General features: G+C 36.8%; 1 protein-coding gene across 1 annotated transcript; it reads right to left on the minus strand.

The window, feature by feature from the left end:
• Window positions 1-1,337: 1,337 nt before the first annotated feature.
• LOC132630391 (ATP-dependent zinc metalloprotease FTSH 10, mitochondrial-like) lies at window positions 1,338-8,925 on the minus strand. The gene is made up of 8 exons (XM_060345972.1): window positions 8,548-8,925; window positions 8,245-8,461; window positions 7,722-7,796; window positions 6,996-7,126; window positions 4,896-5,384; window positions 3,974-4,741; window positions 2,316-2,543; window positions 1,338-2,036 (listed from the first exon to the last, which is right to left on the minus strand). The coding sequence occupies exons 1-8, from the start codon at window positions 8,605-8,607 to the stop codon at window positions 1,557-1,559; spliced, it is 2,448 nt and encodes an 815-aa protein (XP_060201955.1). The 5' UTR covers window positions 8,608-8,925; the 3' UTR covers window positions 1,338-1,556.
• Window positions 8,926-22,529: the final 13,604 nt, after the last annotated feature.

Here is a 22,529-nt window from a genome sequence, read left to right on the forward strand (position 1 = left end):
CAATCTTAGCCTCATAGTTGCAGTTTTAGCCATTTTGCGCTTCTAGCCACTTTGCTACTCTTCCAATGCCAACTCTCAAACGTTGTAAATCCGCGAAGTCTTCTCTCCCATCTCCCCCAAGGCATCCCTTTTCATGAATAAGGCTTGCAACTCTTGAAGTTCTCTTGCTTGACTTCTTGTGAAAGGCCTTGTGCTTGTTGGGTTCATATCAACCTTACACGGCGCAAATCCAAATTAATCGAGGACTAAATGAGTGTACCGAACACTAGACGGGAAAACCAAAAATGAAAAAAGTTACAATATGAAATCCAGAAAAGAGACAAATCAAGTGTGTTTCCCAACTAAGATGTAAAATCTAAAATTTACCTTACTCAAAAAACAAAAAAACAAAAAAGTAACATCTGCAGACATATCACATTATCATATTAGTTGACAACTACAGCGAGATTTTCATACTAATTTAACCGCCAAATAACGGTCAGCCAGCCGAAGAGTATCAACCACTTGTGTGTTTAATTTGAGGTCCAAGACAAAGTTCTCTATAGATTTCAGCTGCCATTATCAGTCTTACATACAAACAAAACGGAAGGATGTCATGTTCCTTCTCAGTTATCGATTCCCTTGTGGGACCCACAGAAGAAAGGACAAGACGAAGACCCCTATTTTGTGGTGACAATTTGGATCGGAGCACGTGATGCTTCATGTCTTAGGATGTGGCCCTTTCCCGAACCCTGCGTGAATGTGAAATGCTATGTGCATCGGACTGCACTAATTTGACATTGGAACCATGGACTGCTTCTAAGTACGCCAATTATCTTGGGAGTTTTTTTTCTCCCTAGAAAAAAGTTTATCTCGATCACAGTTTTGTTGTTGTCTAACATAATCAAAAGCCATTGAACCAGCTCAACCAGAGCTGTATGCATTTTCTATTCTATGAATAGAAAGCAACGGACTGGGATCATTCAATACCTTGGTATGAATACGGATCAAGGCAAGCCCATGGAAATACCCTTAACAGCAACAAAAATAAATGACAGTCCGGTGCACTAAGCTCCCGCTATGCGCGGGGTCCAGAGAAGGGCCAAACCACAAGGGTCTATTATACACAGTCTTACCCCTAACAACAAAGATAAATACCTTTACTGCATTGGAAACAGTTGGGAATAACACACTGCAACTGGAAATCTGGTAAACTAGATTTCTGCAACCACATTTAATCTGGTAGATTAAATTTATGCAGCCTCTGGAAGTCCTGTAAATTAGATTACTAAAGAATAGGGCCTCTGCCGTGGCTACAAGAAATACCTGTAAGCAAGTACTATAAAGAGAAACAGCCCTTACAAACACTGATACAATTAGATTATAGTATCTCTTTCGCCTCATTTTTGTTCTTCTCTTTTTCTTTGCAATATCATGGAGTGCACAAAATGAGAAACTGATTTCTGTGTTATTAATATCAAGACATGTTTTTTCTAACCTCTACAATTTTCTAATAAAAAGTGAACACCAGACAGCAACTACACCATATTATCATTTACAAAGCACCACCCCCACAACTATACTGGGACAACCTCAGGTACAACTGGCGATGATCCATTATCTTCTACAGTCGTATTTTCAGCATTATCTTTTGTTTCTTTGTTCTCTTCTTCAAATCCTTGCTTGAATCTATCATAGTTTGTGGGCTCAAGACTCTTGAATGGGCGTTCACCTAATACCTTAATCAGATCATCTTGATGAAGGACCTCTTTTTCAAGTAGTAACTCTGCAATCTGCGCCACATGTTCTTTGTGCTCCTCTATGAGTTGCACAGTACGTTCATATGCCTTGGAGACCCATTCCCTTACTTCATTGTCGATAATTGCTGCTGTCTTGCTACTGTAAGGTTTTGACATCTCAAATCCATCTTCTCTTTGTGGGAAAGAAAGAAGACCAACCTTGTCACTGAAACCATAGACTGCTACTTGTGCATACGTCATTTTGGTGACTTTCTCCAAATCATTTTGGGCACCAGTCGAGATCTTCCCAATCAAAACCTAGTCAACAAATAAAATCCAAATGACTACACTTTCAGGTATCTTATTTAGTTGAGAAAAGGTAAGAAAAACCAAGCTTCTATTACGGTAGAAAAGTGAAGCTGCTGATTAGCATTTAAAAAACAAAATGATTCATGCACGATGTACTAAATTTTCTCACACGATAAACTAATAAGGAGTTTATCCTATAAAATCCACTCAAATCAGAGCCATCATATCCTGAGCTACTACAGGTAAAAATACTAAAGCAAGATAATATTTCTTCCCCTATATGTTCACCTGCTCAGCAGCTCGACCTCCAAGAGTCATGCATGTCACATCAAACAGCTGTTCCTTAGTCATTAAAAGATTTTCATTAGGAACATACTGAGCAAATCCCAAGGCAGCAGTACCCCTAGGAACAATTGTCACTTTTAGTAATGGTTCTGCATGTTCCAAGAACCAACCAGCAACAGCATGACCAGATTCATGGTAGGCAACTGTCCGCCTCTCTAGCTTGCTTATGACCTGCAGAAAGCACAAAGGAAGCTTTGAGATGTGACGTCATCCAAAATAAACGAAATTATTTACCCTTAAAACTTCACAACTCAACCTAAAACTGGACCAGAAATTTCTAACACTAGCCACATCATACTTCCCCAAAGTGGGGCGTCCACCCAAATTCTCTTTTTAAGAAAAAGTAGACAAAAGAAATATAAAAAAAGAAAATGGACCAGAATGCACGGAAAGGTCAACCTTTGCTTTGCCCACCTACCCTCTCCCTGCCAAGTTGGTTCCATGCTCATCAAGTCAACAAGAAGCAGTTATAATGGTGTTGAAGTGGAGTATACCAGGACTACTTTCACTTCAAATATTCTCCATAATGTTACTTCTTAAACAAATTAAAAAAAAAACAATCTCAATACCCAGAACAAAACTTTCCAAAAAAAAAAACTTCATGGACATCCCTGAATAGGGCAGCAAAGGGCCAAAACATCACGACAGCTTCCAACTCAAACCCCTCCAAAAAGAGTTCTTACATGGAATATCTTCAGATCTATGATGCCCGCAAACAAGTTTTGGCTGAAGGATATTTAACAAATGGTCACTCTAGTTGTACTGACTTTGTGGGACACTGTAATAAAAGTGGCTATTCTTTGAATGGCTATATCGGATCCTTGCCACCAAAAATCAGATTTCCCACCTGCTACAAGGAGTTTCAGGCCTGGCCTTTAGAAGAATATTTGCACCCAAATGACCGTAGGTTTCTCGACAAATTAGAACATCATTATTTATCAGGGTAAATACTTCATTGAGTGTTCATACAGCCCCCCCCCCCCCCCCCCCCCCACACACACACACACCAAAAAAATGGGCCTAGTACGAAAAGAAAATAGAGAAATTATAAATTTGTAATCAGTTCTAAAGGTTGTAGAATTCTTATAAATTTGTGATCAGTTCTAAAGGTTTTAGAACTTTTATATCAATATACCACTTCCCCCAGAAAGTAATAAAAACATCTTCTGATAAAATCATAATTATATATGTTTTCCAGTAGCAACTGAGTGGTAGATCCCAGTTGGTTGGTCCAGCAAGTCATGGGGAGAGGCACTAAGATTTAGATATTAATAAGTCACATAATATCCCCAGTTGTTTTTATCTCTTTTGAGTTTAGAAATAATAAGCATATGTAAATTCAAGCATTTCGCTCTATTCCTTTCTATTTTTTATTATCGGTCTCTATTCCTTTCTATTTTTTATTATCGGTCTCTATTCCTTTCTATTTCTGCGATGAGTTGCACAAATCTAAGCATTTCAAGCTGAAAACAATGTATTCCATAACCAAGATCCAGAATAAAGAAAATTATATCAAATGTTTAGTATTGAAAATTTCTTATCCACCAATGCAATGTAAAATGCAAAGTAGATAGTGGAAGGGAAAAACTGAGGATGGATACCTTATTCTTCTTCTCAAGACCTCCAATTACCCTATCTATTGCTGCCTCAAAATGTTGCATTGTAATTATTGTGCTCTCATTCCTTGCGGCAATTAAAGCAGCTTCATTACAAACATTTGCAATGTCTGCTCCGGCAAATCCTGGTGTTAGAGCAGCAAGCCTCTGTGAATAAAAGGATGCCTCATGGTCAAGTTTCAACTTGCTCAAATAGATCCGGAATATCTGATCACGGCCTTTTATGTCTGGTTTGTCTATGGTAATTTGACGATCAAATCGACCGGGTCTTAACAAGGCTTTGTCTAATATATCAGGTCTATTTGTCCCAGCAAGTATAACCACACCTGACGTAGTTGCAAAACCGTCCATTTCAACAAGCAGTTGATTTAAAGTGCTTTCACGTTCATCATGTCCTCCAGAAAAGCCACCTCGCCCTCTTGCTCGACCAATGGCATCAATCTCATCAATGAAAATTATACTAGGTGCACACTGCCTTGCCTCCTCAAATAAGCTCCTAACTCTGGCTGGTCCAACACCAACAAACATCTCCATAAAATCTGACCCGGAAATAGAGAGAAAAGGTACACCAGACTCTCCAGCTGTAGCTTTGGCCAGAAGCGTCTTGCCAGTCCCAGGAGGACCCACTAGAAGAGCACCCTTGGGAATTTTGGCTCCCAACTGCTCATATTTCTTGGGGTTTTTAAGAAAGTGGACGAACTCCATGATTTCTTGCTTTGCCTCGTCACATCCAGCCACGTCTTTGAAGAACACCTGTACCAAGGACATGTCAACAGACTTTCCAAGAATTAATCATGAAATAACATGGCACGAAGCATCTACAAATATAGCTTTTAAAAACACTATCAATACTTCTAAATCTCCACCCAAGTTTGACACTAGTGCATGGTTAGAAAGTAAGACTCACCTTATTCTTGGCATTTTTATCCATCTTCGTGAAATGCGCTTTACCAATGTTAAATATTCCACGACCACCTTTTCCACCAGGGCCTCCAACACCACCTATCCCGCCCTGCACTCTCCGTCCCATAAAATAAAGGACAACAAGAAGCAACACTGTTGGACCAAACTTCATCATTTCTTGGAACCAATTCAACTCATCAACATATGTAACAGGCACATAATTATGAGGATCTATTCTTAATGCCTCCTGTGCTTCTTCAAGCTTCTCCTCGAATGACTCGACACTCCCAATGTTAAAATAATATTTGTACTGGCCCGTGTTTCTTCTATCATTTCTACCAGTTACAGGACCTTGAACAGTGTCATCACCAATTTGATTAGGACCAGGTGCAGAGCTTTTCACATAAACTTTGGCCACAGATTTGTTAGTAACAACAATTCTATCAACAAGACCAGCTTCAAGCAGCCTGTTTTTGAACTCTTGGAAGCTAATCTGAAAATGAACATTTAGGAAAGTTGTTGTGAGAAGAAAGCGAAGCAAGTTACAGAAGATAACCAATCACTGAAGATGAGAGAACTGTCCTTTCAATTATATTATGCTTTACTCACCAATCATCAGTTAAACAATCAAAATTTTTAGAGAAGTCACATCGTTTCATTAATTCACTGATATATCGTTATACTGATGAGAAATTCTTCATCAAAAATATGTGTTTTAAGCAAGAATAAGATATCAGCGAAAGTAGTGAGCTGTAAAAAGGAAAGTTGCAAATGGTTGTATGAAGTAGAATGAGCACTGAGATTCATTCTGATTCTTCTATGCTCATTAAACAAGTAGCCAATTTAATAGCTAGTGAAACGCAGGATCATCACCTCATGGCATAACTTGTCGTAAATAGGATAATAGAAACGATAAATGTCTTGTTCTGACATGTGTGGTAAACTCAACTCCATGCGCCGATCAACCAAATTTGGATTTGTAAATATAAAAAGAGGTAATAACAACTAGGAACACAAAGCCTATGTATCATATAAAAACCTAGGTCTTTAAATTACCATAAAGAAGACCATAATCATAGGAAAACCATAAAGAAGACCATAATCATAGGAAAACAAGATCAAGTCTTCCATAAATGCTAAATGACTTCATCTTCTTTGAATAACCACGGGGGGTTAATTAGATTTAGGACTTATTTTCTATTACATATATCAATCAAACAGGGAAAAGCAAAATACGTTAGTTAGGAAAACTTAGTTGAAATTGGAAAGCAACTCGTCAAAATAGGAAAAATGAACGATACTCAAAGGAGGAAAAACATAACCCGAAGGAGGTTAATGTACTAATTAATGAGAGAAAGAAATTTGCAGTAAATTCCTTATTTGACAGAACCTAACCCAAATCCTAAAAATCAACATAAATTTTGAAATCTTTAATGAACAATTGTCATATAAATTATAGTACAATATTATATACGTATAATATTTTTAATTTTCTCTAATTTTTGAGGCCTAAATCAATGGCTTCATTTGCCTTGCTTTTTTGAGCCGGCACTGAGTAGCAAGTTTTATCACCCTACCGCTTTCTGAAAAGAACAACCACTTCAGGACAGCTAAAGCTAGCTAGCATTTTTACTATCCAGTATCTACAAGCAAATGGTTCCATGTAATGACTCAACCTACAAAAGTTGTGCATTTCTGATCATTTTTCCATTATGACTCATCATATAAACAAGAAAATTCACATTAATTGTAAAAACATTAACTGCAAATCTTCTATAGCTTAAAAGGAGATTTTTTAAAATTACGGAAAGGCAAAGAAGTGCCATTGCTACCCTACATTTAACATCTTCTATCCAAGTGAATAATTCTCCCACGGGTGGCTGACTGTGTTTTTGTATCCCATGCAATTAATGTAGAGGTAAAATTGGTTTTCACATAAATATTAAAATGTTTAAGATTTTTTTTCTTATATCGAGCTAACATTCTTATTAGCGCCAAAGGCCCTATACTCATCCACTTCCAGTAAAAAAGATAAAGGGTTTTTTTGGGGGGAGGGGGACGGACAAGATCGGCATGAGAGAAAAAACTTTGTTTAAGCACTAACCTCCTGCTGCTCTCGAGGAGATAAGAGGATAGATGACAGAATAAACCCAATAAATAACAAGGGTGTTAGCAAATTGTAGTTTAGCTTCATGAAGTTCTCTTGAGGATTTCCTTGCTCACCTGCACCTTCCTCTGCAACAACACAAACCAAAGCAAGATTTTTCATTGTACACAACCCACAAATAAAGCATTAAAGAGGAGAAGAACATGGGTTTCTCGGTGATTTTTCATATAATTCTACAAGCAATTTCTTACATATATTGCATCTCCATACTAACTAACGCCTTACAAAATTACAAGAAGAATAAATAAATCATTAATGAAAGTGGTCTCAAAAGACCTGGAAAATCTCGGTATCAATACAGACTTAGCTAAAGATAGGGCACCATGGAAGAAAATGATCCATATAAGTGATAGCTACTAGTTGACGATAGGTTTTAGACTCGTATGGAACTTTTTAGTATTAGTAGTAGTAGAAGTACTTACATATATTTTTAACGATTTCTCTCCTTATTCACTGTTTATCTTGATGATATGATATAAGCTTAAATGAAGAAATGAGGATTCATATTTGGTACTGAGGCATAGTTGTTGTATATCTCAATTTCAACTGAGATTGAGGCATAGTTGTTGGTTTATACATTACATAAAGAAAACGCCACTCACACTAGAAATAATCCATACATAATTACACATACCAAAATACATAAATAACGCGCTATCATACCTTTGCCACTTTCAGCCTTTTGATTATTTGCTTTGGGAATTTCTTTCTTGTTCTTTGGATAATAGTTCTCATAGTCTACAAAAAACAACAATTCAACAAAATAAGCATTGGAAACCAAGTAAAAGAGCCAACAAAAAAGGGAAAATTACTGCCAAATACCATTCGGCCATCTAGTTTACAAAATATGTACACAGTGTCTAGGTAGTGTATAGTTACTATACATACCTCTACATATAATATACATACCTATACACAACATATACAGGTGAAGTGTTTAGGTAGCTATGTTGCTCGGACTCTTCGAAAATGTCGACGGGTGCGTGTCGGATACTCCAAAAGTAGTGCATTTTTGGAGAATCCGACACGGCTGCAGCAACATTTTTGGAGAATCCCAGCAACATAGATAGGTAGTGTATACTTCGGCCATGTTTGGTAAACTAGTTGGCCTAAGGGTATATTTACGTAACAAAAAACGTATACTTTCTCAAAAAAAATAGCTCAATTTCTATTCTCATTTCTTTACTTCTTCTCTTTGGCCCTTCACTGCAGAAAAACCTCCGGAGCGTGTACTGCACGCGCTGCGCGTTACTCAAACCCTGCTTTCCACCTCCAATAATCGATGATGTCAAATAGTTCCTCACAAACCCTAACCCACCACCATCAGCGCGTGTGACGCACGCGCCGTCGCCGCGCGTGGACACCTCATTCAACACCGCCGGCCTCACACCATATCCACCGCCCTAAAAAATAATCACAACATCATTAATTTTGAAAAGAAGAAAAAAAAAAGGAATTTGATCAACAAAAATTAAGGAAAAAAACTTACTTTGTGAATATTGGAGCGACAAGCTTTAGATATAGAACGGCCAATACGTGAAAGCATCATTTTTTCAACATAGAATTTCCTTTTTTTTTTCAACGATTTCAAATTCTTAGAAATCGATTATGCAAACGGCAAATCGATTGTTAATATCACCGAAAAAAAAAAATTCAAATTTTCAGAGATTTGTAGGAATGTTTTTCATTTGGAGATTTTATTATAGTTTAGGGGTGGCAGAATATGCAGAAAATCGGAGAAGTTTGCGTGAAAGAGCAAAGACGAAATTTTGGTTATTTACTTATTTAACCTTAGAAGGCAGTATTCATTGGGTAAGATGTTAGGGGTAGTTTGGTCATTGCGGTTTCTTCTCTGTGGTCTGTAGGATAAGCCACAGCTTTGTACTTTATATGAGATTTTGACCAAAAAATAAAAAGAAAAGACCATCGCTTCCCCTGAAAAAAACAAAATAATTATCTGCCCTTACCCTTTACTTTCATGCCATTAAACTATTTACCCGAAATATCCTCATAATTATGATATCAATACGGTACATAAATATTCTGAGATAGTATCATATATAATTATTTAAAAGATGCATTTTTCTAAACAAAAATTTGTATAGAACCATCATCTTATATACATATACAGTCATACCACTCTATAACAGCATCGCTGGGTCCGAATTTTTTGGTTGTTATAGAGAATTATTGTTATACACCTTATAACAGCATTTGGCATTTAAAAAATAGTTGGTTGTTATTGTCACGACCCAACCCCGTAGGCCGCGACTAGTGTCCGTGCTGGACACCCAAACGTACCCAATAACCCAAACCATTATATTAGCAGAATATATATATAAATATAGAGGTCAAATGGCGTCACTAACTATCACAGGTGAACAAATATAGCACGTGGAAGCCGATGAGGCTATCACAGATCATATCACCCAAAACATATACAGAACCCACATGTATGTCTACAGACCTCTACAGATCATAACAGAATCATAAGACGAGACAGGGCCCCGTCATGCCCCTGCATAGCGTACATATATACAATAGCAAAGGACTGTACCAAAATATAGGCTCCGGACAAAAGAGCACTCCAAGACAGCGGAATAGGATCCTAAGCGGGCGGATCAGCAAATCGATCGTCTGTACCTGCGTGGCATGAAACGCAGCCCCCGAAGAAAGGGGGTCAGTACGGAAAATGTACTGAATATGTAAAGCACGGAACGTAGTAAACAAAGTCATAATCGAAGCAGAAGGTACAGAAAATGAACGGAATATCCAGAATAGCAAAATGCTGATCATAAAGCATAAATAGTGCATACAGAAAACATATGTCATATCTGGTCCCATTACGGAACAAAATCATAACCGGAACAGAACGTACAGAAAATGAGTATAATATCCAGATTATCAGATGCATATTTCCAGAACATAAAGAGTGTATGCAAAAACATATGCCATATCATATCCGGCCCCCACGAAGGGACTCGGTGAACAGAACGTGGTCGCCACCCCGACACTGGCGCCACAACACAGCATAACTCCAGAGTAGGGAATAACTCCGTAACATATCATATCAGAATATGCACATGTCAAACACATCAGATGGCCATATCATATCATATCATCATATATCAGAATATGTGTACATGGCACAGCATACTCCACAACCCATGTACATGTATACCTGCCCCCTCACATCGAGGCGCGGCGAACAATGCAGTGGAATACGCGTGATAACATATCCTGGCCCGGGCTCAGTGAAGGAAACATTGAGGCATCCACGAATGGAGTAGTGAGAAACTAATGCAATATAAAATATAACACATTTACGGAGACTCAATAGCATAATTCAGATGACAAACCATATCAAGAAACTAAACGATAATCATAGCGTATGCCTTACGAATGTCGCAATGGTTTATGTCAAAATAAGTTTCCTGAAATCGTTTTCATGTTTCAAAATACGTTGTGGGACTTACGAAATACTTCAAAACAACTGTCGTATAGTAGTTAGAAAAGTAGCCAAGAGTTTCCTTTGAATTCCACTTCAAAATAAGTCAAACGGAACAAATCAGAAAAATCTGGGAATAGTTAAAACAACTATCGTTTAGTAGTCGGAACAATAACCAAAAGTTTTCTTTTAATCATAGTACGAAAATAGGTCAAATAGAACAATACAAGAAGGTTTCGGAAATTGTGGGCCCACCTCGGGTCAAGTCGAGGTGGCGTACGTAAATTACGGACATTAGGCCTTATGGAGCCGGCCACGAACCTTTCAAGGTAATCCGATTCTATTTGTAAAAGTTACGGACGTTTTATGGCACAAAGCTCTTTTAAAAATAAAAGTGTTTAAGTTATTTTTCATCAAAGCATAGAGTTCACAACTCACTTGCATTGAATCGAATAAGGATCAAAACTATGCTCGGATTTCTAAGGATGGAGTTTTCCCCAAGACGCGTATCATAGCCTATTACGACTAGGACATGCCAAAAGAAAGAAAGGTAGGCTTTACATACCTTATACCAACTCTTTTCATAGGCTCACGAGCTGAGTCTCCCTCCAAGTGGAATCTACAACAGCAACGAACATGATACTAACGTCACGATAGCTCTTATCGACAGCTTATGGACGTTAAACACATTTTAACCAAACTTGAATAGCATCACCTCTATTTTCCTTTACCTTCCCAAGCTTACATTTAGACATATTAACATCTATGAGGCAGCCAACAATCTCAGTGAACAATAACAAGCTACAAGCTCATTAACTTAGGAAACAACAAATCCCCATCTGCTTTCCTAATTACAATAACAAGTCCAATATATCCGTAACACATTTACATGATTTCTACGCTTGATACATCACGAGAACTACAATCATATCAAATTTACCAATTCAATCCATAGAATACCATACACCGTACTCCAAAATAGTCCAACAAACAATAATAATGCATATCCGGCTTCTGATCGTCAATTCATAAGTTCTCATCAAAGACATACCTTGGACGCTGATTTGAGCTCATAAAAGATTTTAGATGACAGATTGTACCTTTGCTGGTCTCTGTCAAACTTCCCGTGACTTTGCTTCATCACGAAGTAAAAGTTGGTTCTCTTAAAATAGAAAAATGTTGCTACTATACTGGAAAGAAACATTGTTGCTACTGTCTTAAGACAATTTTTTGCTAAAGTAGAGAAGATCAAAATGGAAGTTGCTGCACACTTTTTTTTTTGTTAAAAATCTGAAGTAAGGAGGTCTAAGAATACAAGGCAACATGTTCACTTCCAATTTTTATATACCAAAAACGTCCAGCAAATTAAAGCAAAACCTTTAGATACACTCCCCCCACTTTACACGTGTAACTAGGTATTAATTCATTTTAATACACATCTCTTAAATATGACACAACAACATTATCATTTTATGTCATGCAAAAAGATTAACTTGCTGCCACTTATCCATAAAATACATGGGCATGTCCACGTATTAATTACCCAACAACCTCAATTATTTTTTTTTATCTCAATTCACTTAAATAATGATCATTTTAAGAACACTTCATATGTGTGTTATCATAATCATGTCATATAACATAATTTCCGTCCATAACTATGTTTACATAACCCACAAAACAGTCCAACAAACAGCCCATGGGCCAACAACAACATCAAATACAATTTACGGTAAAATATTCGTATTTCCCATCTCATGATTTAGCTATGACTTTAATGAATTTAAATATACCTAGAAGAGGATAATTCTTACCTTATATACCAAAAAATGATCTTCTTCCACTTTACTTTACTTTGAAGAAAACCCAAATTTGCTAGAATCCGGAGGAAACCAACATTTATATAACCTCTTTGTAATTATTTGTATTTTCCCCAATACTGAAATCTAGTATTTTTTGGTTGAAGAGAAAAATTGTTGTTCATCTCCGTCAAAATGAAGCAAACGTTAGTGCTCACAATGATAAAATTGTGTTGCTGCTTTCATTCTCTTATGTAAAATAACAAATAAAGTGAAGTAATAAGAGCTTAAAAGGGTCTTGCAAGACACGTGTTCCTTCATGGCCAAACTTTTCTTAGTACTTATCACTAACTTTTGCTACAATACCCAATGTCCTACATCTAAAATATTTGCTGCCAATTTATTGTTTATACACGTGGACCATATATCCAATGATCCCAATTAATTTTAATTTATTTTTTTGTCTTCCACTACAATCCCTCGTTAAACCAATTACACACATAGTTAATTTCTTGACTACGATTCACTTAAGTAATAAATTATTTTTAACACTCTTCATATACTCATTATCATGATTATGTGGCATAGCGCTAGTCCATAGTCCCTCTTGATATACATAAAATATTATTCTCAATCACCGTGGTCACACTTGTTAAGTCTTAAATTATTTCGGGACCTCAAACTCTTTGTACACCGAGCTCTTGATCTTCATCCTTGAATATGATCGAATTCTCCGGGCTCGGGTAATTTTACTCATATTGGACGATTAAATTTTCTAGTCCAAAAATACGGGATATTATAACTTGGACCGTATTTCATCAAATAAATTTCGAACCTCGGCAAAACTTATTTTCTTATATTTGTTTATCTTCAAATATTATAACACATTTGTACCATCACTACAACCACCCATAAGCTTGGGAGGATAAACTCATTTTCGTTACTAATATCATTTAACTCGCACGCTTTCCAACACATGAAAATACGGGATATAACAGTTATAGGCAAAAAAGATGCATAAAATCTAATTTTTCATTTTTAATTGTCAAATTCTAAGCTTAATTACAGTTTGTAGAACGAAGAAAAACCATTTAATGATGAAAATATATATATATATATATATATATATTCATTTGATTTTTTTGTCATAAATAGTGTATTAAACGATCAAATATTTGGTCAAACTCTCTACATTTATTATTGGTAATCATATATATTCTATTTTTATAAAGATGGTTAATTATTATATTACAAAAAAAAAAGATAGTTGTTATATGGGGGGTAATTTTATAAAGACTATTATAAAGTTGGTTGTTGTTGTTATAGATGAAATGTTGTTATAGAGAAGTAAAATATAACATAAACAATCGGTTCAGGAAAAACTTGATTGTTATAGAGAGGTCTGACTGTATTGTGACGGTATCCTAGAAGACTGTTTCAGTCCTTTAATGAGATACTCTTAATTCCTCTATAATACCATCGTGGTATAATACTCTTAATTCCTCTATAATACCATCGTGGTATATAAACATACTCAGATTCAGTCCTTCTCTTAGTATCATCAACAAAGGGTTTTGGGCGAGGGATACTCGGATAAATATTTTCGGTTGTTTAGGTAATAAGCAAAATTAGTTTAGAGGGAGCATGAAGCGGATAAATATTTTATATTTTGGGGATATTTTGTGCAGTTTTCCCTAAAACAGAAAGGGAAAATGACGTGGGGTATCTACTTAAGACTATTTATTACTAAATTTATAGATAGTTTTCCTTATTTACAAAACATAACGATAATTTACGAAACATGACAGATTTAGACTTTAGTACTACACCACTTTTTTGGGATAAAATTAAAGAAAAGGAATTAGATTTCAATTTAACCCAATTTTTGGTTCATTGTTAACCCACGCTATCTCTTAGGGGTCGTTTGGTAGAAGGTATAAGCTGGGATATCCCAGCTTATACCTTCTTATCCCACTTATACTGGGATTATTTTATACCATCTTTTAGATGGTATAAAATAATCCCAATAGATGGGATAAATTAGTCCCGGGATTATAATCCCGGGATAATTTCGACTATCTACCAAACGACCCCTTACAGTTTTTGAAAATTTCTCTATCTACAGATTTAGTTTTTAGTTTCTCCTTTGATTTCTCTTGTTCTTCAGGATATGTTGTTCTTCTCCTTTCTATTTTCTTTTTGCCGTTCCATTTTCACCATTATTAAAGGTAATCTAGGGTTTGTAATTTCTTTAATTGTTTATCAGATATTGTTATGTTTTACTTCTTTTCAATCAATTTCATCTCGTCTAATCAATTTGAATGGTTTATTTCGGGTCTTCACTTCGTATTTCTAATTCTTTTGTGTGTGCATCATTCTTTCCAACTTAAATTATTGTGATTCCAGTCCTCTATTTGTGAGAAAATGAGTAAAAAAAAAAACTTCTATATGTAACGGTTCGCATTTTCGCGGGCGGGATTAGCTCTCGGAAAAGCTACTAAGAACTTGTTGGTGCTCTTTCGGACTTTGTTTTAAAAGAGTCGCCACTTAATTTTTAGGAAATTAGGAAAACCGAGGGTGAAGTGTCTATTCAAATATCGTAAAAAATCCTTCGTAATCCAGAGTTCCAGGTAAGGGTTCTAATGATCCCTGGGGAAGGTATTAGGCATCCCAGTATTAAGGATCCGTACTATACGATTGACCTTCGAATTCCAATGCATGAGTATTTGCATGAACTATTTATTTAGTGTTTATTCCGCAAAAATCTTGTCATTTGCATATCATTTTTTGAGAAAAAGAGTTTGAACATGTTCCCTTTAGATATAGGGTACTTAAATTTGGATTATAATATCCAGGTAAAATAATCTCCCTTTATATATAAGGATGGTATATTTTATTTGTAAAGAGAGTATATAAATGTTGTCATCCTTGTATACATGTTATTTATGAAGAATATATAAATTGTTATGTTTAAGTACATAATTTTGTCCATGATTAACTCATACTTTGTTTGGATCGATCTGTTTAATACGTTTGGAGCGTCTTATCTAAGAACTTGTATATACGAATGTTTTGTCTTAAGCGTATTTATAAAAAATGTACGGTCTTTGTTACAGGTCTATAAAAATTGGTCTCAGACTTGGGCTTATAGCCAAAAAATTATAACTCGCCATTTAAAGGGTTCGTCCATGTTTTCTGAATTAGGCCCATATAAACTCATGTATGAAATCTTGTTCAAAAGCCTAATATCACAAACTTTTTTATCTCTTAGTGGGCTTAAGCCCAAAATTCTTCTTTATTTTTTGTGGGACTTGGCCCGTCTTGGGTCTTAATTATTTTTCTTAAAAAAGATCAGCGTGATTTTTTGGCCCAATACTTTTTGCCAAATTTTTTATTTTGGGTCTGGTCAAAACCATTTTATCCTTAGTCTTGGTTTAGGGTATGAAAAAAAACTTAGTTTAATTTTATAAAGAATGTGTGCTTTGGTTTAAAAATCAGTCGGTTTTTGCTCAGAATAATATTGTAACACTTGTGACTTTGAAATAACTCTTATTTCTGCTAACCTAACTCATGTCAAAATAGTTTTGCTAGTTATCCGTTTAATTATGACAAAAAAATGGTTATGCTAAATTCGAATTTTGAAAAAATTGTTTTGGGACTTAAAGTCAATCTAAACGGCATATGTACCGTTATCCTAAGACGACTAGTTCATTCAATAAGGATTCCACTATATGATATGAGTTTTTTTTACAAGTTTTGTACAAATACAAACAAGGCTCAAATAAAGAAGATGGAGAAAAGAAAAATAAAGGATAGAGGAAGACTGGGGGCATACCAAGCCCCCAGTTGACCATTTTCACTTATGGTTGGGCCTTCTGCGCGCCTACTATTTAATTCCATCTTTGCGGACTCGATATCTTTGGAGAAAGAATTTCTTTATTGGGCCTGAGGCCCAATAGGCAGGCTGATCTTGACCCGAGTGGTCATGCGGTGAGGAGGGGGAAAAGGAAAAAGGAACCCGGTTAGTTTAAGGATACTGAACTTATCACACTTATAACCACACAAAACACATATATCAAATATGTGTACATGTATAAAACATATTCACAAGTCATGGGGTAAGGTATCTATGTGTATATATCTATACACTACGAGGCTCCATTGGTAGGGATTTGGATAACAAGGAAAGGAAGAGTTATCGTCCTCCATTGGCAGGGATTCCCGGCACCGTACAAGTTCCAAGGGGTTTCGTAAACCCCAGGCATGGCTGGACACCGGGGGAAGGGCTATGACCAGGCCCCCTCAAAATTACCTCATCCCCCACCAATGTAGCCATAAGACAATAGGAAGTATCCCAGGGTCACAACATAACATAGAAGGCCATATATATATATATATACACACACACACATAATGTATCCAGAAGCAGACTGGCCCTAAATGAGTACAACGTAAACAGTGACAAACCAAGGACATATGCCCGAAGGTTAATCAAAGCAAAACTTCAGGACATAGACATGAAGTAAGCAGGAACAGAGCCAAACATACACTCATAGAAGGAACCCAAAGCAAGCTGAAGTGAACAAGAAACAAAGGACCAGAGTATGCAGTCACGGGGGAACAATACAAACTGCAGCATACAGATGTAAGGTAAACAAAATAAGGAACAAGGCACATAATCATGGATGAGACAATAAGCTGTAGCATACAGATGTGAGGTGGACAAGAACAAGAAACCAAACCACATAATCATGGAGGGACACACACAAACTGTCACACACAAGGGAGGTAAAAACAGGAAGGTACTAAAGCACATAATCATGAAGTGGACTAGAACAAGCTGCATCTTACAGATAAGAGGCAAACAAAGCAAGTACCAAACACACAACCATGAGATTGACTAGGACAGGCTGCATCTTGTAGGTAAAAGGCAAACAGAAGCAAGTTAAGGCATCTGGACATGGCAGGGATAGAGGCAGAACTAGAACCTTTCTGTGTCTGAGTTATCATATACAAGACATGGTATCATATAGAGGTAGTTAGTGAAGTTTGGACAAGCAAACAGGACATGGGAAAGACAAGTTAACATTAAGTTTCATACTTTTATTAAGCCCCTCCTTTTGTGCCTAACTTAAAAACCTATGCACACTTGAACTATTTATTTAATCAAATCATCGACCATTCCTAGATGTATACTTAACTCTAGCCTAGGGTCTCTTTTGGTCCAAGAATAAAATCCATGTGATCCCAAGGTCCTTTAAAATGAGCATACAACCCCACAAGCCATAGAAGTGCCATGGTGCCCTTTATATGAAGGAAAGGTGGTTTTCCTTGTATCCTTTCTCCAGGGCACTCTATAAAAAAAAGGCTCATCTTAGATTATATGGCTTTAGCTCACTTTCATCCCCCTTGTGATCATGTGGAGACTTGTTTCTCAAACTATTCACAGCCAAGAATTCAATCCAAAAGCTTTCAAGTACATGTGCATATAAACATAATCACCACAAATAGCAGGTTACTCAGGTTACTCAGGTCCTTCAGGTCACCCCATGTCATAAGCTCTATTCAGCCCAACCCAGGGATGCACACAACCAAATTAGCAAGCAATGGTAATTCAGCACATAGGCATAGTATTCTCATAGATGCAGAGAGCCAAACAGTCAAGTAGTGACACTAACCATATAAGCAAGTCATTAGAATTCAAATCAGAGGTACACAACAATTCAAGAAAGGATTCAGCAGGCAGGTTTCCACTTTAGGCATTGCACTAATTCATTTCAGAAAAAAAAAAAAAAAAGCCTTGGAAGAGTTTGTAACTTAAGCCATACATCTAGACTTAATGGTTTAGCTCACACCCCTTTTACAAATCCCAGCATATGACTATCATATCTACTAATTAGGCCAATGCTAATCTACACATAAATGTACACCTAGAACCTTCAGGAAAATGGTTTACAGAAGCATATTATGTAAGCAATCAGTCAAACAATCTGGCATCAATCTTAATTGCTAGTAATGGTTCCCCACATATTTAATCTAAGCAAATATTTTAAGAAAAAGTTTATAGCATAGTTAGGTTCTCACAATCACAAACTCAATCAGTATCATGAGAAAACAAGTTCTGAAAAGCAAGGCGCAGATACACAAGTTAAAGAAAACAGGATGCACATAGCATAAGTAAAAGTAGGTGACAAACATTAAGGTTATTACTCAGTCCCTCAATGGTATTGACTTGGATCATTACTAGTACACTCTCTCATCCTACTTTCTTATCAAACACTTAACTCAAACAACAACAACACAGACAACAAATCACCTCAGATTAAAATCCTTTTTAGAAGACATAGTGAAACACATGACTTAAGCTTTACAAGTACTGGCAGGACATTGTTTAGTTGTAGGTGTACCCCATTCCCAGATCTAGCTAAGCTTTCCTAATCTAGCTGAGGTTTTTGTGTGTCCCCAAAACCACGAGAAAGAGGTTCAAAAGAATAGGAAGAAGCCTCAGGGTCCTGAAAGGGAAGCAGGATAGGGTGGGGTCATCACCTCCCCATTTCCTTTTCCTGAATCTCCTTTCAGTAAAAAAGGGATTTTGGGTTCCACTGGTCACTACCTCCAGTTCATGCCCATGCTCACCTTTTACTCTCCCAAAACCTTTCCCTCTTTTGACCTCCTCCCCATACCCCAGTGACAACCACTAAGAACCTTAGGATGGTTTAGGATAGCTTATCACTATCACAAATCTACCATAGTTAACTCATTAAGCCCTATTTAAACTTTTAAGGACTTATGGTCAAGTTACAAGCATGATCAAAGATTACCTAAGTCATTCAATCCCATAAGTAAGTGTTAACATGTTGAGAAAGCACATAATCATCTGATCACAGAGTTTACTTAGGTTCCAGATAGTCTTACTCATGGAACATATGAAATAAATCAACATTCAATCAGTCACACAATGCTTGCATTAATCATTTAGTCAACTGGACAAGGATCAACTCAAGTGTGCACGTACATGATAGGTCACTCCAATTTCAAGTCAATAATCAAATAAGGGAAGAAGTAGACCACAGAAAATGCTAACTCACAGCATCATGTCTTATTCATTCTATCCATAATCATTTCAAAGTAAAGCGTTTTGAGATATGAAAAAGCAAGAAGGGCAATCAACCTAAGGTCTCTTATGCATAGCAGATAGACCTTAACCAACCAAAGTAAGATTAAGGATGTAATGATACTAGACCCTTTTACCTCATTCTTCAACCTAAATAAGATACAGGGTAAAGATAACCCCAGACAGGACCAAACAACCTTAAAGTCTCAGATTTGCTGTAATGACTGCACACCCACTTTAAGCTTTGACACAGAGGAAATAAGGTAACCAAAACTTCATGGAATAGGATTTGGACAAAGATTGCTTCAGTTTCACTAAATTCAATCATAGTTGGTTGTCCATATCCAATCGCATCTAAATGACATAATACAACTCAATCTTAATCAAGACCATCAGAACAGACTAGTTTTAAAGCACTTGAGTGATCATGTAGAGATATTTATGTTGAAACTAAGCAAGCAGCAAGCATTATACATATTCCCATGTTACTCTCTTTTTAGGGGTGCATCTTTTAACTCTATTACCAATAACTCCATCAAGTTATAATTTTTTAAATTCAAAACCACATTACCCTAGACTCAACCTCCCATCATCACATTCAAACCATCTGAATCAACCATACTCAAACAAAGACAAACAGATGAAGACTAAATTACTTTCATTGATAAAAAAAAAAAAACAAGATTAGATTCTCACTGGCCTAACCCATCGAATAGTTCTTAATTAATCACGATTGCATATTTACCACAAATTACCATAAACTAATATAGTGATAACAGGAACCCAACTCAGACTAAGCATATATCACCAGCCTAATCACCACTCAAACAGGCAAAGATCAAGACATGAATATGACCAAGCAGTACCATCATTAGCAGGAATTTTAGCAAACTAACAACCCATTACTAATAATTTACTAAACAAGTAAGGAAGTAACAATATAATAACCAAAACTAATCAGACCCACTCTTAATTTGCACTAAAACAAATGGAAAATGCAGAAAAATGACAACAAGATTAAATCTTACCTTTAATATGTGCAACTGTGTACAAGAATGAACTTGGAGCCTTTGTGCTTCCAAATCCCACACTCAGCCACACAAAATATAAAACACGGAAAAGCAATAAAGTTTTAGAACTGGAAAGACTGAAACCCTTTAGTTAAATCTAAAATAATACCGATGAAGCCTAAATTTCGAGTAAAGCTCAAAGTTTAAGCTTCTTAAGGTTGTAAAACTTGTTTAAATGGTGAGGGATAGGCTTCTATTTATAGAACCCCAAAATTTGTCTGAAATCCTACAATACCGATGTGGGACTTGTGGGTTTTTCCACAAGTCTTCACTTGAATTCAACTTTATACGGTCCAAATCAAAAGGGAAATATAATCCACGACTCATTCTCATCTTAAACAACTGTAAATCGATGATAAATAAAAGAATATGCAAGCATTGTACCTTAAGGGAGCGTTTGGACGAATTTTGTGAAGAAAACGTATGGAAAAGGATGAAGCCATTAATGCTTCGTCCTCTCCTCTGATTTTCCCATGCTCTACACTCCATCCTACTATGGGACGTGATAAGGGAAAAGGGGTGGGGCAGTGGTGGAGGCGGCGCAAGGGTTTTGTCCTAGTTGCTTCGCCTTTTTCCTCTTTTGCTTAGAGACCCCTAGGGTTTGAGAAATGAGAATGAGGGGAGGGTATATGCATTACCTCCCCTTTAAACTCTACGTGGGATAGGTCTAGTCCGTTTGGACTGGGCTCGGTCGTATTTAAAAAAAAAATGATAGGGGCCCCATTTCACATATATATACACACACAATGTATATATACATGTATACATAGTGTATATATATGTATGAAGGGGCTAGATGTTACACCCCGTATCTTAGAACTAAGGTTAGACTCATATCATTATAGTTTTATTAGAAAAACTGAAGGTTTGAACGTTTTCCGAAAATGGTTGATAGTTCAGTTTCAGTTTCAATCCTAGTATTTTATTGCTTCAGTTGCTTTCCATACCAGTACAATTCAAATGTGCTGATGTCCCTTTTTATTGCTTGGGGGCTTGCATCTCGCGATGCAGGTAACGACATACAGGTTGACGATCTAACTACTTAGGAGTGTTCGTATCAGCTACTGTAGTGAGCCCCAGTTTCCTTCGGGGCGATATTAGTCATGCAATTCTTACAGCTTTCTAGACAGTTACCTTTTTGTATTCATTAGAGGCTTCATAGACACAGTCCAAACAGTCAGATATTTTTTATGTTAGCCTTGTAGACAGTTATACTCAGTCGTTCAGTTGTTTTGGTTTAGCCATGTTGGCTACTTTCAGATATGTTCAGATTGTCTATGTATTTCCGCATTATGATATTTCAGTCAGACTTTTAGTTAATCAGCATGTGTTAGTTTTATTTTAGAAATAAGTTATTTTTTGGTATCACATGTTGATTCAGCCAGCCAGTTGGTTCGCTCGGTCTCATGCAGTCAGGCACCGGGTGTCGTGTTACGTTCAGGCTCAGGTTCGGGGCATGACAAAGCTTGGTATCAGAGCCCTAGGTTCAAGTGTCTTAGGAAGTCTATGAAGCCGTGTCCAGTGGGGTCACCTTTATATGTGTGAGGGCCCCACACATATAAACAGTTGACCCCCAAGACATTCAGGATACATTTCACTTCTTTCATACTCTAGTTCGGGCAGATAGAGCAATGCTTTTAGGAAATTTTCTAACTCGTGCGAATTACGTATTTCAGAAATGGCTCCAAAAAGAAAGTACAACAAGAGAAATACGGATACTAGCTAGAGGGCTACCGTTGATGCAGCAACAGATGGGGGCACTCAGGCCCAGACAGCCGCCACAGCTAATGCCGCAGCTACGCCTCCCAATACTTCGGATGCATATGTTAGAGGATCTATTCAGCTGCTCACTCAAATTTTGGAAAATCAGGCCCAGTGACAGGAAACGGCCCCTAGCTCAAGTGCTAGTAGTGGGTCAAACAGTTCTAAGACTCAGGAGTTTATGCGGATGAAGCCGCTTGATGGACTCCAGAAAATATTTTGTGTGATGCATGCTACTGATACAGTGGCAGCAGAACTCGGAGCTTTCCAGCTGCAAGA

The sequence above is a fragment of the Lycium barbarum genome, chromosome 3, assembly GCF_019175385.1.
Source record: "Lycium barbarum isolate Lr01 chromosome 3, ASM1917538v2, whole genome shotgun sequence".
In the NCBI taxonomy this organism is placed as follows: domain Eukaryota; kingdom Viridiplantae; phylum Streptophyta; class Magnoliopsida; order Solanales; family Solanaceae; genus Lycium; species Lycium barbarum.